This window comes from Corapipo altera, unplaced genomic scaffold, assembly GCF_003945725.1.
Source record: "Corapipo altera isolate COAL_440 unplaced genomic scaffold, ASM394572v1 116, whole genome shotgun sequence".
Lineage (NCBI taxonomy): Eukaryota > Metazoa > Chordata > Aves > Passeriformes > Pipridae > Corapipo > Corapipo altera.
The window spans coordinates 302,886-319,935 of NW_020884953.1; the positions used below are offsets into that span (position 1 = coordinate 302,886).

The window sequence follows — 17,050 nt, forward strand, 5'->3', positions numbered from 1 at the left end:
TGAAGGATGAGGAGCTAATATAAAACTCTCCAAACCTTCAAGCTGCAGAGTGAATTTTTTATCACAGGCCTCTTTTCTTTCCAGACTCTTACATTCATGGCTGTTGTGTTTTGAACTCCTTTGGCCAAGGACTCCACCTGACTGGGATCTCAAACCTCAGTGTGGACAGCAATGTTTTCTATAACATTTCAGGCCATGGGTTTGTATTGGGTAAGTGAAGCAGCAAAATATCTACCTAACATGTGCTGATTGCCATTTGCATGAAAATGGAAAGAATGCAGATCCTTAACTGCCTTCTGAGAACTTTAATCACTTCTTCTGCATTTTCTTGTGTCAGTGAATTTGGAATAAAGCTCCAACAATTCTACAAACAACTCCTAGAAACTACTTCCATTTGACCATATGCTCTGTCTCTTCAGGACAGTCTTCACTTGGTCAGCATCCCTTGTTTTTAAGTGAACAAGGAGAAGTAGAATTCTTTTAGGGGATTGATTAATCCATCTTCAGAAGAGCGTCATTATGCAATATTTAAGATCCCAGCTTAGTGAAGCATTTAAGAGCATACTTACCTTTAACTCCACTCATTTGACATCAAAGATAATGGAGTGAAAGCATATGTTAAAAGTTAAGCAGAGGATTTAGCACTTAAATAAATTGGAGCTTGGAGCAACAAAAATGTTAAACAACAAAATATTTCTCCTAACTAACCATCAGGAGACTGACTTCCAGCATCTTCTGCTGGGATCTCATGTCGCCTGAATACCTAAAGATAGAGCTCGATTTTCATTTTCCATAAGAGATGTGAAAAAATGACCAATTTTAAGATAAACAGAGGTGGGGGGGGAAAGCCTTTAGTCCTGATCCTGCAGTTCCACACACACAGCGAGTCCCTGTGGTGGGTACTGTGTATAAACATAATGAGAAGTCATAGATCACAATTTAAACAGAGGAGACTATAAACTGAGAGTGATTATACACGTCTTGCAGATGAAGAGAGCTGGCTCAGAGAGATGCTCAAGGTGATGTACAGAATCCTTTCAGCCATGGGGAAGCAGAACGAGATCTGCAACCTGCTGGCATCCCTTGGCTCACTCATGCTGAGACATGTGTTGGAGTTAAAGGACTCTGGGCTGAGCTGAAGTTTCAGCCTGAATACACTTTATCCCCAAGATGTCTTTAATGCCTTCACTGTCAGCAGCTCCAGAGGGTCTGATGGATGAATTTATGTATCATTTTGTTGCCTGTGAAGGAATATTTATTATAGCTGCCTCTTTACAGGTCCTGAATTGGACTCCCTCACTGATTTCATTTAAAACCCTTATTTTCAGGGGGTTTGCAAGACAGTCATAAAAAGTCACTCTGGGCTTAAAATTATTGACACACCAGGTCTCAGCTTGAAAGCTAAAACCTTTTAAGGCACCTCAAAAACTTGTATGGATGTCAAAAGAACTGCTTTATGCTGTTTGTGCTCTGGTAGTGAGATGGTTTGTGGTAAATACAGCTTGGAAAAGAGATATTTCCTAAATAGATTCTGTTCCAAAAAGTTGAGAAAGGCTCAAAAGACTGAGGGAAAGCTAAAAGTAATTAGTGCCATCCCCAAAACCAAAGGATGTAGATATTCCTGTGAAGTGGCTTATGTTAGGAGTAGTAATCATTGAGGAAGGAATCTGTATTTGGAACAGAACTTGAGCAGATATAGATGAAAATAATAGTTTATGTTTACTAATAAACTAAATAGATGCAATTTGTTCCTAATGTGACACAAATAGAGATGTTCTATTTCATATTCTTATTCCAAAAGACCAAAGCAGGAGATCGTATGCTGATCATAGAATTATAGAACCATTAAGGCTGGAAAAACCTTTAACATCCAGTCCAGATATTGCCCCAGCACTGCCAAGTCCACAACTAAACCTTTCCCCAAGTGCCACATCCACATGTTTTTTGAATGCCTCCAGGAATGGTGACTCCACCACTTCCCTGGGCAGCCCATTCCAATATTTGAACCCCCCTTTCAATGAAGAAATTATTCTTAATATCCAATCTGAACCTCCCCTGGTGCAACTTGAGTCCATTTTCTCTTATCCTATTGATGTGTTCTGTGATTCTGTCCTTACTTGGACTTGACTTGTCCAAAATCTGTCCAAGATTTGTCAAAGTCTTGTCTTGTCAAAGACTGTCCACTTTTTGCTGTTGAGTGGCTCATTTCTTTAAGGTGTAGTTTAAAAACATATTTCGTTTTCTTTTTCCTACTTCAATACTGTTACTAGATGTGAGGTACCCCACGAGTCTGAGTTGTCTGATCAATTGGGTGATTGATTTTTCCCTCTTTCTTCTCATACTCCATTGCTTAGGGGGGCAATGCTCCACTGTTTTGTAGAGTTCCACCAGGTGTTTTTAAGTATATTTAGAAATTTTCTTACATGTAGGTAGGGTAGTGAATGGAGACACAGGAGATAGAGCAGACTTTGAGCCCTAGTACTGCCAGGAGCATGCCTGTGCAGAGGTGAGCCCCTTTCCCACTCTGAATCTCTCTTTTTCCCAGCTGTAAATCTGTTTTATAACATATATATTATTTGTTTTCAGCATAAGCTTGCAATACAGTAGATATGGCTGGTGATATATTCACATATAACACCTAGTATGGTAAATATACGTGAATATAACACCTGGACTTGTGTGCATTGAAATGCAGAATCATGACGATAGGGAGGTTCCAGCTATATGTACATTTATGTTAATTTTTTCTTTTTTTTCCTTTGTTTTTCCTTTATTTTTCTTCTTTACTTTTCTTATCTTTTTTTCCCTTCTTTTTTTTTTTTTTCTTTTAAAGGTGAGGGACTGGAAGAGGGGAACAGAGTCACTAACAACATAGTGATTGGCCTTTCTGGAACTGATGGTTTATCCAACATTGAGACACTGTCACCAGCAGGGATTTACATCAGGGCTCCTGCCAACTTCATCAAGGTGAGAAGTTCAGGTACATGACAGAACATTTCCTTTCTAATCAAAGATATCAGAAAGATGCAGAGCTTCATTTATCTGGGAGATCGTATACACAATATTTGCTTCGTGGCTGAGCTGTCAGAACCTGTGCTTCTGATGGGATATTGAAACAAGTGCATATTACAATATAAATTATGTTCATGGGCAAATTTATTACTCAAAATTTTTCTGCATTTGCATGGAATGAAATATTACAGTGAGATCATTCATACTGAGATACTTTAAAAAGTTGTTTTATTTTCTAATACTCACAGATTCAGAAAACTTGGAAAAAAGTGTAGTCTAGCTTCTGGACAATTGTTTCCTGTTTCTGTCATTATATATATAAAAAAATCTGAATTTTAATAGACTGATGACAAACACATTAAAATGCAGCAATATCAAATGTATCTCTGTCTGGATTTAAAATTACATTGTACGTATATTTGCATTCGAAGGGGAGAAGAATGTATTCCCTGTCCTATGAAAATGACATTGATTTTAAAAGAAATGAACCTTCTCTATTCAATAGTAATAAAACACTGAACTTTTAAAGAGCTAACAGAGTAACAGCGCTCACATCAAAAAGCTGAGCTCAGTAAAAATCTTTTTATTCACTAATTCTCTGATGCTTTCTCTTAGTTTATACTTTTGTTGGTCTTGTATTTTAGAATAAAGAGTCACTTTTAAGTATTCCATGGAAGAAAAAATTTAATTTTCAGCAACTTCAAACCACTTTTCCTTCCCAACTATTTTTAAGCCTGGAATTTCACTGAAACTGACCTTTCTTACCACACTCTCAGTAGTGACAAATGCATATTTTAATTTAAAAAACTATCCTAACCTGTTCCGCTGTTAACCCACAGTAACCAAACCAAATACTAACTGTATGTGAAGACCTAATCACCCCCTGGGCTTCTGCTCCACGGAAAAAGAGTTGCACCTAAATTTGAAGGTGAAAAAGAGACCAACACATTTCTACGTTATTATAAGGACAGCAGTAGTTATAAAGAAGGAGAGGACTTTTCTGCAATTCCCTCAAGGGCATATTTATCATTGTTAAGACCATCAGATGTGGCTAAAAAGTACAACAACTAGGCAGGATCTTATGAATTTCACCTTCATTAAACACAGTTTTGTACTGTCGTGCACTGACTTACCCTGGAGCGTTGACTCCATTGCCAGTGGCTCAGCTTTTGAAAAGGTTTGCTGCAATTGCCTCTGTGGGGACGTGTGAACTGACTGTGGTGGATTTTCAGCACATTTATTTAGCCCTCCCAGTTCTCATGTCTTCACAGAGATGCCCAAAGCTGTGTCAAAATCAGGGGGTTCAGTCTGCTCTCCAGAGCTCTGGTGCTCAAGGTGGAGCAGCAGATGGCCCTGGAAGGGTTGTTGATAACCCTTGTCATGGACACTCTCTTGGAGTGGGATATTTGAGGTGTTGCAGCAGCAAAAGGAAAATATGAAGTTGCCCAGCTTAAAATTGTTATTAGCTGCGCTTCCTGTGTGACAGAACCAAGCAGAGCTCTGGAAGACATAGAAGTCACATTTCTCCCAAGCAAAACAATAGTGGACTTTTCCTTAGTACAATAATAATCCCTAAATTCAGGGGATGGTGGTCCAGCACAAGCATCTTGATGTTTCAGCACCTTTTATCTGATTAAATGACTCAAGAACTGAATAGTGTTTTTTAGGTATTTATAATCTTAATTTAATGGAGAAATCTGAAAAATGTCATGGGAAAGACTCATCTTCCTGCTGTCTGATTTCCAGGCCAAGACATGAAAAATTTCCCCCTTTAGATTTTAATTTTAGGTCTTTGTCAGTCTTGGTGTTTCTTGGTGGGGTTTTTTTGTTTGTTTTGTTGTTGGTAGTTTTTTTGTTTTGGTTTGGTTTTTTGTTTTGTTTTGGTTTTTTTTATCTTCAGATTTCCATCTTTCAGTTACTGGTTTTAAACTTAGGGGCTGCAATCCTTAAGGCAAAGACTGCAGCTAAGACAGCCAGGGAGCTCTAGGCCTACAGTGTTACATCTTCTGTGCATGATGGGTTAAGCTTTACCACAGTGAGACCTGCAATAATATTTTCATAACTACTCAATTTACTTGGGAGCCTAAATTTGCATCGGTGGCTGAAGAGCTTAAATTTCCTTGAAAATCAGTGGTGTCCTAAAAGGTGTGGAAATTGGGACAGAGCAGTCACTCAAACCTGAGCCTACAAAGACATTTGGAGACCCAAATCCCTCTAGTTTCCATTTGACTTAAGCTCTTAAGTGCATTGGTGAATCAGACTGTTAGATAAAATTTTATACTTGGACAGTATGAATGCAAAATGATTATTGCAATATATAATTTTTTTATATATATTTTTTTAAATACAGTGTGTGAGCCCAGGTTATCACTTTTTAGTGTCATTGACAATTTCATTTACAGGTTGTTTCTTTTCTTTTAAATGCTGTCAGCATGAGGAACTGAAGATGCCCCTCTGGGATATTGCCTCTTTTGTCACTGAAACTTCTACCCTATGTCCCTTGTTTTGTTTTTGTGTACAGGAAAAGCAACTTTAAAAGTAGGTTTATATTTTTTTCTCTTGAGTCTCTCGGGCCCAGTGAGTCTTAGACTTTTCGTAGTAAATCCCAATAAATATTTTCAATGCCCTGAAATCCTAGAGCCAGCATGGAGAGCTCATGCATAACAAGGTACAGACTAGGCTTGAGAAATTCAACAGGGTCCTCCCTTTCCTTTCTTACCGTGATGTTGAGGAGTGGGAAACAGCTCCAGTGAATGAACGGGGTGGAGCTCAGCCCCTGTCCCCGTGTCAGAGGAGTGACTGATGGTCACTGTTGGTAAAAGTGACTGATTTCACTGCTGGCAAATGCATTTGTTCCCCAGTGTCACCCCACCCAGCCATTCTCCACCATACCATTGTTTTTCACCATTTCATCCCAACTGAGACCTTTTCCAAAACGTTTCCTGCAAGGTGGGTGCACGCTGGGCCCACTGCCAGGTTCTTAAACCAGGATAGCAGTGCTGGGCCTGCTGTCCAGAGCTTTAATTTTAATCTTTAAAGTCAACAGTTTGAGTCCCAGCTATCTGAAAGAAATTCATGAAATATTTACACCAGCAGAGTTGTGAGGTTAAGAGACACTTAAAACGTCAGCCACTCGATTTTACTGACTTGCCGTGCACAGCTCCAGGTGTTTGCCATGCTCGGGGAGGTAATTTCTCTCCGGAATTTTGGTTGCACGGACATTCATAATATACTGACTTCCACAAAGAATTGATTTCCACACAAAATTCCCTGCTTGCCTAAAACCCCTGCCCTCCAGCCACTGGCTGGCTGAATAAATATGCAGGGTTTTTTTTTTTTTCTTCTCCTTATGAATCATGTGTAGAACGCACGATTGGAGTCTCAAGTAAAAGATCCTGGGGATGATGTGACTGGACTGCAGAAGTATTTTGTTAAAGGAAAAGGGTCTGTGGCTGCACTTTTCAGAAAGAGCAGCAGTTGTACCTGGGGATAGAGAAAGCAGAGCTTTGGGTCTTGGTACTTTGTTCCTTGACAGATGTCAGGGATCAGGACTGCGGGGAGCACACTTGGATGGGTCAGAAGAAAGTAATTGGTACATGGAGGATTTCACCTCAAGGTCGTCAGGCTCAGCTTTGATTTGGACCATCAGGGACGAAAAAGTCATTAGTGTTTTAACAGTGTCCAGTGACCTATGAATGGTAGTGGTGGATGTCAGTCCAGATGTTAGAGAACAAGCTCCTCTTACAGCTTCAAGAAAGGTTATCTTAGTGAGCAAGACACCTCCAGAGAGCAATTAATCTTGTCTGAGGATAGGAGAGTTGCCTTCTGGACATGTCTATGCCTTATTTTTTTCTAAGAAAGGGAGCCTAAGTTTACCAGGGTGGACTTCAGCATCAAATTTTTACACATGGAAGGCGGGTGAGAGGGATTCTGCACAGGTGCACACATGAAAACATTGTTATATGGACACCATCCATAACCAGCTGGGTTCGGCTGTTCTCCAAACTAAACAGACAACCACAGGTTTTTTTGCCCTAGAGTAGAAAAGCTCAGAACCCACTAAAGGTAACCCACACAACCCACTTGCTACACAATCTGTAAGTACCAAACTCCTAATTTTAAGACCAGTTGGACCTTATGTTCACTCATTTTTACCCCTTGCAATAATATAAAAATGTAACTGTTTAATTTCTTAATTAAGAGATATTAAATAACAACTTACAGCACATCTTCCCATGGTTATTCACTTACTCTGTTAAAAATAATTCAAACCACATAATTTACCACAAGTGTAAGCAAGTTTAATTGTTCAGCCACTGACATATCCTTATGTTCTTTGCTTTCTCTTGACTTTTAGTAGGATCCCTTTTTCAATGCAAATATTTCCTTATCCTATGTTTGCTTTGTGAGACAGGAGAAAGATTCAGATCGAGAAGGAAATCAATAAACTGAATAGTTTGTGATTTACCTTTCCTTCACGACATTTCCATCTTTTATAGAAAGGAATTTTTAAGTGTAAATTTTCCACCCATTTTATTCTTACCTACTTCTTCAAGAATTGTGACAACACCTTTTTTCTGTCATTTGTCTCTGCTGCTTGGCCAACCCTTGTTATCTGGCTTAAAACAGCTTTTTTAAGACTTTTACCAGCCATGCTTACCAGAATTTGAATGGACTTCAGCTGAGATTTTAATTTGGGGGTTTTTTTAGGCTGATTTTTTTTTTTCCAGAAATCTGTGGTAATATATTTTCAGTTACATATTCTTCTCTACAGGGTAACACAGTGTGTGGTGCTGGGTATGGCTATTTCTTTCATCTGTCCCCTGAGGGACCATCCAAAGTGCCTCTCCTGTCCTTCAGTGAGAACACAGCTCACTCCTGCACGAGGTACTTGGGGATTTTTGGTTAAAGAGGTTTTCCTTCAGTGAATGGATGTGACAACTAAAATTGCAGTGATGGGCAGAAAATGCCTTGCCGCACTTTTCAGAACTTTTCCCCCCAGTTTTACTCCCTTTCAGGTCCTCCTCCCTTGTAAGCAGAGTTATCTGCAGCAGGGCAGGATCAGTGTTTGTCAGGGATGTGCTTGGGGCTGTTTTTCTGGTTTCCTTTTAGTTTAAATACAGTCAGAATCATAGAATGGTTTGAGTTGGAAGATGCTTAAAGAGCATCTGGTTCCAACTCTCTGCCATGGACAGAGACACCTTCCACTAGACCTGATTGCTCCTAGCCCCATCCAACATGGCCTTGGACATTTCCAGGGACTGGACAGCCACTTCTTTCCTTTACTTCCTGGTCCTTTCTTCATCATTTACAGGCCCTGTTTGTTAACTTGTAGGAATTCCCTGTGCTGTTAATAAGCTCCTCTACTTTACCGTCTTATTTAACTAGTCCCAAGGTAATTTAAGGTGCCACATTTAACACATTTCCTCATCAACAGGAAAGCACTGAAGCATTAGATGATGTGTTGAATTGAAAGCTCATTTTCTATGTCTACCAGGAATTTTGAGAAGAGAATGGCTGTAGGAGAACAGATGCACAATTTCTTTCTTACACACTTGGATTTAGATTAGATATCAGGAAGAATTTCTTCCCTGTGAGGGTGGTGAGGCTCTGGTACAGGTTGCCCAGAGAAGCTGTGGCTGCCCCATCCCTGGAAGTGTTCAAGGTCAGGTTGGATGGGGCTTGGAGCAACCTGGGATAGTGGGAGGTGTCCCTGCCCATGGCAGGGGGTTGGCACCAGGTGATTTTTAAGGTCCCTTCCAACCCAAACCATATTGTGATTCCATGATTCTATGACATTTCATGTAACAATTGTTCCTGTAGTATGCAGGAATGGTTATTCACAAGAGCTTTTGCCTGTACTTCCCTAAAACAGAAACTATATTAAAAAATATTATACTGAAAATCAGTGGATAGAGTGACCTGAATTTTGAGGAAATCTGGATATTAATCTGGATTTAAAATCTCTGAGAAAGTCAAACCAAGGGCAGCATCCAGGAACATGTACATTAGGGCTGTACTCCAAGTTCACTGAATACAAGATAAGGAAAAGCCTTATCTCTCCAAATTCATATCAGGCTCATCTGAAGGTGATGCTGAAAACTCATGAGCAAGGTGGGGATGTCATCTTTCAGTGACACTGCACACTTGTTAGTCCCGCTGTGGCTAATTCTGAAAATGCATGAAAAAATATTTTAAATATGCTCACTGGCATGATTAGATGGCTAAAATAAGTATGTTATCTACCAGTCTCTGATCTGGGGTTAAATGATAAAGTCTCATGAGAGAACTGTTACAGATTTAAGACTTTAGATATCTAAATGATGAATAGAAAAATCTGCTCACCAATACATGCACTGTAAAGAATCAGTCTCCATTGCATTCTATCCTAAACAGGTATGGATTGCTGGTGTACCCAGAATATCTGCCAGACAGCTTAAACAGACCTGTTCAGTTCAGCAACTTCACAGCTTGGAGCTGCCAAGGGGGAGCACAGGTATGTCTGTCCTGACTGTCCTCTGGGATGCTCAGAATCTTTCCAGATATCTCACCTCTACACTGACTTCATCTTTGAGGCTGCAAATAAGCCACAGTCACAGTAAAGCTCTTGTACCTGTATGTTGAAGTTTCTCATCCGGAGGCTCCTGTTTTAATAAAAAAGTCAGAAACATGATTTGTGTGAATTCTTTTTACAGCTTCAGTGCAGAATCAGTGCTCCTTTCACCAGCAGCTGGTGTTCTTTGTAACCATCTAACATCCGACTGCCACTATAACCATGGAACCATAGAATGGTTTGGGTTGGAAGGGACCTTAAAGGCCATCTAGTTCCAACCCCCCTACCTTGGGCAGGGACACCTTTCACTAGATCGTGTTGCCAAAAGAAACATTCTGAGTGGGTGCTTTAGCTATTCTTGAAGATTGCAGTTGGTAAAAGATCTGATACCTTCATAGGCCTGATGGTTTCCAGGGGACTTTTTTCATTCTTATTAAAAATTTTCACTTTTCACTTATTTGAATTTGTCTAAAATCATTATCCAGCTATTATAGCTCATTATTAATTAATCTGATTACAAAAACCCCACATCACCCATTATTATCTGATGCTTTCTTCCCACACATACAATTTAGATCTCATGATCCTCTTATGCCCCTGTCTGATGACCTGAACAGTTTGTATGTGTTTCTCTGTAAGTCATGTTTTTTAGCTTCACCCATCCTATCACTCTGAAGGTATACTGTTTTTCAGTGTGATTTTTTTTAATTAGTGTATCCTCTTTCTGGAAGAGCTTGTTAGTATGAAAAAACCCCTCAAAACTAAAAGGTTGTTTTGTGGGAGTTTTTTTATTTGTTTATTTTCTATGCCTAACTTGTAATTTCTTTGTATGTGACTGACTGAGAATACATGAATAATTAAGTTTATTCTGCATCTTTCCATGGGTTCCCTCCAGAAACAGTTTTCTTTCTTTTAGGTGCCCCATCTCTGGAATGTTCAAGGCCAGGTTGGATGGGGCTTGGAGCAACCTGAGATAGTAGAAGGTGTCCCTGCCCATGGCAGGGGGTTGGAAAGAGAGGATTTTTCATGTCCCTTCCAACATAAACCATTCTATGATTTTATGATGATGATTATTCCTTTATTTTCCTTTTATATAGATTTTCAGTAGCAGGAATCTTGAACTCCAACATTTCTGGATTTCTTCTTGCAAAGACTTTGGCATTGACATCGTGGAGAGCCTGGGAAACACCTCTGTGTCTGACAGCGTTTTAATTGGACACACTGGGCAAAAGGTGAGCTCTACAGGAATGATTTCAATGTTCCCTTCAAATGGGAATCTGGAGAAATAAGAAAAGCTGCAGAACAGCCCATGCTCCCTGGCAGCCTTGGTAAATCTTGTATTTTAAATAGATTGTATGTAAATATAATAGATGTAAATAAATGTATGTAAATAGAATAGACTGTGGGTGTTGCTGTCTTCTCCCCAGTAACAAGAGACAGAACAAGTGGAAATGTCCTCAAGTTGTACCAGGGACGGTTTAAATTGGATATTAGGGAAAATTTTTGTCACTGAAAAGGTTATCAAACATTGGAACAAGCTGTTCAGGGCAGTGGTGGAGTCCCCATTCCTGGAGGAATCTAAAAGATGTGCAGATGTGGCACTTGGGGACATGGATTAGTGGTGACCTTGGCAGTGCTGGGGGAATGGCTGGACTTTAAGACCTTGGAGGGTTTTTTCCGACCTAAACAATTCAATGTTTGTATGATTTTTTTCCCAAACATCTTTTTACTTCATTATGGAAGTTCTGAAGATTTTTTTTAAAAACAAATTTGAAACAAGAACTCTGATTTTTCTATTTTAATTTAGAACTATGTAAAAATTCACATTGTAATGTATGATTCTGTATATTCTTTATAAAACAACATTCAAAAGTAAAAGCAAAATCACAAAACCAAAAAGCTGAAGGATATTAGCAAGACAAGAGCTAATTTTTCCCCTACTTACATTTTTTTCCAAGATTGACACGCTCTCACAAAAACCCTTGAACTTCACAGAACATGAATTTTTGAGAAAAATCACAATTTTTGTTTAATCAAAGGTTTTTAACAGAAATTCCTATATATTCCCATATATTCCCGTATTCTTTTTGCTGGAATAAAGAGACAGCATTTAACCACACACAGCGGGGTTTAGTTTAGTGATTTGAGAATAATGAGGGGGAGCACCAGATTTGGTTTCTATCCCGGTCAACACTTTGGTTTCCTCTGCTGTCTTGTAGCATCATTGGTCCACCTGGAACACAGAGTGTTACTTTTTTTTGCTTGAGAGTGAAAACTGTAATTTTATTTATGCAGTAAATATGATCTTCTTCCATTATTTCTTTAGGCAGCTGGACGAAGTCCTTTGGGTGCTACCAGGTTGTTAACAGATTAATAACATGGATAACAATGGAATTTTAGTTACAGCTGGCCACAGATGCTTGTTCATGATTTTGAGGTCTTTTTATTTTTCCCTGCTCAGTTTTCTATTGCTGTTTATTAAATTAATTTTCCTTTTGACTGGCAGAAAAAAGGCTTTAAATGAGTTTTCTTCAGAAGCTCAGAGAAGGAAAACTCTATAGCAGGTCTGTATGTAGTTCAGATAAAATCCTGGCTTCACCTGTCCAACCCTGTAGTGTCCCAATGCATTTGTCTCAGGCACCAAAGGGTGGGTGTCTTTGTTTTTTGCTTTGCAGGATCCATGGAAGGATTCCAGTGTTGTACTTGTTAAGAGATTTAGAGGCGCTCAGCTGTGCCTTGTTTCTTGAAGTACCCCAGGGGGGTGATTATCTTTGATTATCTCATGATAAGAGCCTCCTTGTCATAATTTACATCTTAATGTATGTAATTCTCCCTTTAATAATGATGTCTCTTTAATATCAATTAAAACTTTATGACATTAATTTAATGGGAACCTTGGATATTCCTCTCTGCTCTAGCCCTTCCACTTTTTGACAGCAGGGCTTCAAAACAAGATTGTTTTCTGGAGACATCAGGGCATTTAAAAATTGGAGCTTTGACCAATTAAAACATTAGTGGTAGGACTAAATCCAGGAACAAGGGAAAGATTTTTGTTGACTTCCTAGACATCCAGCCAGCCTCTTCCATGCTTTCATAAAGCAACTTACTGTCTTTGTGGAACCATTTCAAGAGAAGCATTTCTTCATGAGAAAAGCAGAAGTTCTGAGACAGGTGACACACACTAGAGAGGAATTATTGTCTCACACCATTCTATTTGTTATTTATCTAAATAAAACGAATTTATAAAAAATATAGAAAGGTAGGTGTGATGGAAGAACCAGAATTGTGAACAAAAAGCAAATAAGAGACTTTCTAGGGAATTTGTTACCAGAAGTCAGGGGTTTCTGCTTAGCAGTGGTTTGGAAATGGTCCAAGGACCAGAACCATCACTCCAGATGTTTTGGTCTCAGAATAAAAAAAAGGATGGAGCTACTGTGTCTTAAAGAGACTAAATGAAGTAATAATCTGTTTATAAAAGTCCGTTTCATTCTACATTTCAATTGAAGAGGATGTTTCCACATAGGGTGGGTTTCTTGACTGATTCTCTTCTATGGCTTTTGAGAGTTATTCTACAAGTCTTTTACTACAAACACCCAAAAATCTGGTTTGTCCATTGTGTTTCTCATCACTTGTGGGTTTTGCTCTTCCTTTCCAGTTCTTGTAGCTCTGATGGATCCTGAAGTCAACTAGAGCTTTGCTGAGAGCCTGGCTTAAGTGCTTCCTCCATCCCAAAGCACAAAAACGGTTTTTGAATCTCAGCTCACAGATTTTGCTTAGAACAGAAATTAGATATGATTAGCTTTGTAAAGCAGAGAAAATTCCTAATTGCTGGACAGGAAAAGGTAAAGTAAAAGAGGCTGTAAAAATCTGCTCTCTGTGCCTTTTAGGTGGGTTCTTTCTTCCCAGGGAATGCACAATTTCCATTCTCTTCAAATGTCCGGCCTTAACTGCTATGCAACAACTCAGACAAAGAGCAACAAGCTGCCCTGAATGTGATGTTATCACATGCTGTAAATGGTGATTTAAACAGGTGTTAATTATCAGAATTCTCAAAACAACAGCTTATATCTGTCCTTCAAACCCCTCAACCGTGGCAATCGCATTCTTGCATCCCAGCTACTACGTCCTGAATGCCCCATCCCTGGCAGTGTTCAAGGCCAGGTTGGACGGGGCTTAGAGCAACCAGGTCCACTAGAAGGTGTCCCTACCTGTGGCAGGGGGTTGGAATGAGATAATGTTTAAGGTCTCTTCCGACCCAAAGAATTCTAATATTCTGTGATTCACATGGTGATGTTTACCAGCTGTCTTCATTCCCTCATTTCAGGAGAGAACATGTATGTCAATAGGACTAAAAACTCCCAAAAGATACCAACTCCTCATCTCCAACACAGCTTTTAAGAACTTTGATGTGAACACCTGCACAGCAATCAGGACTTGCTCTGGCTGCTACCAAGGGCAGGGTGAGTCTGATTTACATTTATTTAGCAGGATTTCCACAGTCCCTGGATTCCTCCCATTGCAGATTCATATGTTTGGAAGTTCAGACAACCATTGATAACTACTCTGCTCTCCACTAGTTGAAGTTTCATGTTCTCTCCAGTCTCCCTTCATCACTTAGTTGAAGCCACATATTACATATATTGTAAGACAAATGTAGTTTTACTTCTGCCCTGATTTAATTTTCTCAGTGAAAAGTGTTTTTATGCACTACCTTGTTTCTGCATCTTCATTTTGGGAGGTAAAATTTCAAAAGTGATGATTTCTTTAATAGCTATGACCAAACTCACAGAATTTCACCAAGATCCTACCTCAGGCCAGCTTAAACCTTAGGTGAATTTGCCTGAGATAATGTGTAAACTAAGCATCCTTTTGAGCTTTGAAGAGGTACTCAAAGGCTCTTTGAAGAATATTCCAACTGCAGTTACCTCTTAAATATATTTATATATAAATGAATACTGCCCTATGATAACATAGCAGAGAAAAAGTCTTCAGGAGGTGAGATCAAAGGACAGGAGGAATAGTAAAATCTGGCTTAGAGAGGTTACAACTGAGAATAGAACAGTTAGATAGTAACCCATGTGGTGTATGAACACTCGTGCCTAAGCTGACTTGTTATGGTCCATGGGGCAATTATATTCTGACATTTCTGTAAATATTAGTGTGTTCAAAAACTTCCTGTGCTTTAGCCCACATAAATATTCATTGGTTCTGCAGCTACCTGTGTTTCAGTAGTGAAAGAATCCTCCAGACTCACTTTTCAGCCAAGGCTTTATTCTACCCAGTGTTGTGTATATACACAGGAGTCAAGTATATTTACACACCCATAAAGAGTCCTCATCTCTAAAAAATTTGCCTTCAGGAAAAGACAGAAGTGATCTATCAAAATCACTGTTTTGTGGTCTGTAACTTTTGGCAGTGGGGCCTGTTTGGAGGAGGTGCAGGTAGGACCAGGACCAGCAGCTGGATCAGGCAAGTCTGTAAGCACAAGTCACAGGGCACTGGGCAGGTTGGGCCTGGCCATGGCACAGCAATGGCCATGGCACAGCAATAGCCATTCCTGCAACCATCTCTGTTTATTTTTCTGAATCTCCTCATCTTGTTGACTCATCAGACATTTTTCCAAAGTGAAGGTGGAATGAAGTTTGTCTCTTTTCCTCCAGAGATGTCTTCAGGTCCATTACATAAAGTGACCATTCTCTTTTCCTGACATGCTGCTTGTTGCCCACAGGTGGGTTTACAGTGAGAGCTGAACGTCTGACCTTTATCAACTCACCTTTCCAAGTGTCCTTCCCCTTCCCTCACTCTGCCATCCTTGAGGATCTCGACGGCTCCATCACAGGACAGGAAGGAAGTCACCTCCTGCCTTCCACAGATATCCTTGGAGCATCTTGCACAGCCAGTGCCAACTTCAGTCAAGCTTCTGGTGGCAGTGTTTGTGGCAGTGACGTTGTTTTCCACAGTATGGCCCTTCATTTGTAAGTAACTATTCCAATTCCAAAAAGTTGGCGTGAGTGTTGCTTGCTGTGTTTGATACTGAGATTTCTTCAGTGTCTGAACTTAGTCCCAGGACTCCTCCCTCTCTGCTGAGTCCTAAACTGGGCCTAAAGCCTGAGCAGTGGCATCTGTTGGTCTGCGCTTTTTGTCCATGTGGTCTCTGTCACTGGTTTTGTTCTGTCTCCTTGTTTTCAACCAGATATTCTCAGGTATGGTTTGAGAGATAGCAGAAGAACGATTCCCAACTGGTCATTTGGATGTAGGCATTGTGTTTTTGGGAGGGAACTTGTGTGAAATTGCATGGAATAGTTTCCAGGAAAGAATCTTTGGTTTATTTTATTTGCTAAGTTATATATGATCTGCCCAAGTTTGATTATTTTCTGATGTTCTCAGCAAGCCACTTATCTTGATTAGCTTGGCATCCTATTTATAGTTCCTGTCCAGAGGCAATCCTGGCAGTGCTAAGTAGGCCTTTAAGAGGAGGCTGTTGTGTATGGCTATTTTGTCACTCTTCAAGCTACCAGGAGGATAGAAACTGGCCTTTGTCAAAATAAGAATTCAGGTCGAGCTGGGGATTGATGCTCAAAGTGAGATCAATAGCAAAGCCTCAAACAGTCAGAGATTCAGTGGACAAACAGAAAAGTTGCCATGATTTTCTGAGTGGTGACCTATAAAATGTGAATGAAACCTCTCAGCTGATAGTGAGATAGAGTCTTAAAAAAAAAAGTTTTGATTAGACTTTAAGTCTAATTAAGTATTACCTTTTATGCTTACTCTGAGAGATTTCCTCAAATACTCCCAAAAAATGAGAGGTCACAGAATCATAGAATGGTTTGGGTTGGAAGGGACCTTAAAGATCATCTAATTCCAATCCCCTTCAAGTCTTAACCAGAAAGCCTTTACCATCTGATTTCACTGCTATATCAGTTTTAAAATCTATCAGATTCATGTATTATATTTTCTAGTAAAAATGGATTAACCATTTTACGGTTTCACGGATGCAGCTCTCATGCAATAAACACCTATATTGTACAGAAGATATAAAAAAGTTGTGATGTATTTCATAGAAAGAAAACTTTCCAGTGGATTTGTTTCTGCTACTCTCTTGCAGCCATGCCTTTCTTACCCGCTTCATTAAGACTTTCTGATCTTTCATTTTGCTGTTTTATGCTTGCTGCAAGTTAAATTTAGTCAATTCAGATCATTAAAATTTATGAAGACTGACTCAGGCTCACAATCAAAGCAATCTGTTTCAATCTATAGAGTTATGGTTTCCCACCAACATGATGGGATCAGGCAGTGGTACAAGAGTGACTTGAAACTCAAGAATAAACTTTTGTTATTGTGAGTGGCAGAACTATTTTAACAACTACGTAGTTGCTTTTCCAGATTTGAGATGCCAGTTTTCACTTGATTTCAAGAGGCTGGGATAGGTACTATCAGTGTTTGTAAATGGAAACCATCGAATCACAGAATGGTTTGGGTTGGAAG

The 17,050-nt window shown here is 39.5% G+C and overlaps 1 protein-coding gene across 9 annotated transcripts in view; it reads left to right on the forward strand.

Annotated features, from left to right (window-relative positions):
• PKHD1 (PKHD1, fibrocystin/polyductin) overlaps positions 1–17,050 on the forward strand; it is a 261,116-nt gene that overhangs the window by 124,200 nt on the left and 119,866 nt on the right. For all 9 annotated transcript variants that reach the window (XR_003530915.1, XM_027663423.1, XM_027663422.1 and 6 more), the window contains 7 exons: positions 85–210; positions 2,834–2,967; positions 7,787–7,899; positions 9,409–9,508; positions 10,663–10,797; positions 13,890–14,025; positions 15,294–15,540. Coding sequence is in view for 8 of the 9 variants with exons in the window: in XM_027663423.1 (XP_027519224.1) it covers positions 85–210; positions 2,834–2,967; positions 7,787–7,899; positions 9,409–9,508; positions 10,663–10,797; positions 13,890–14,025; positions 15,294–15,540 (991 nt within the window). In the remaining variant the exon portion in view is untranslated. The remainder of the gene's footprint in view (positions 1–84; positions 211–2,833; positions 2,968–7,786; positions 7,900–9,408; positions 9,509–10,662; positions 10,798–13,889; positions 14,026–15,293; positions 15,541–17,050) is intronic.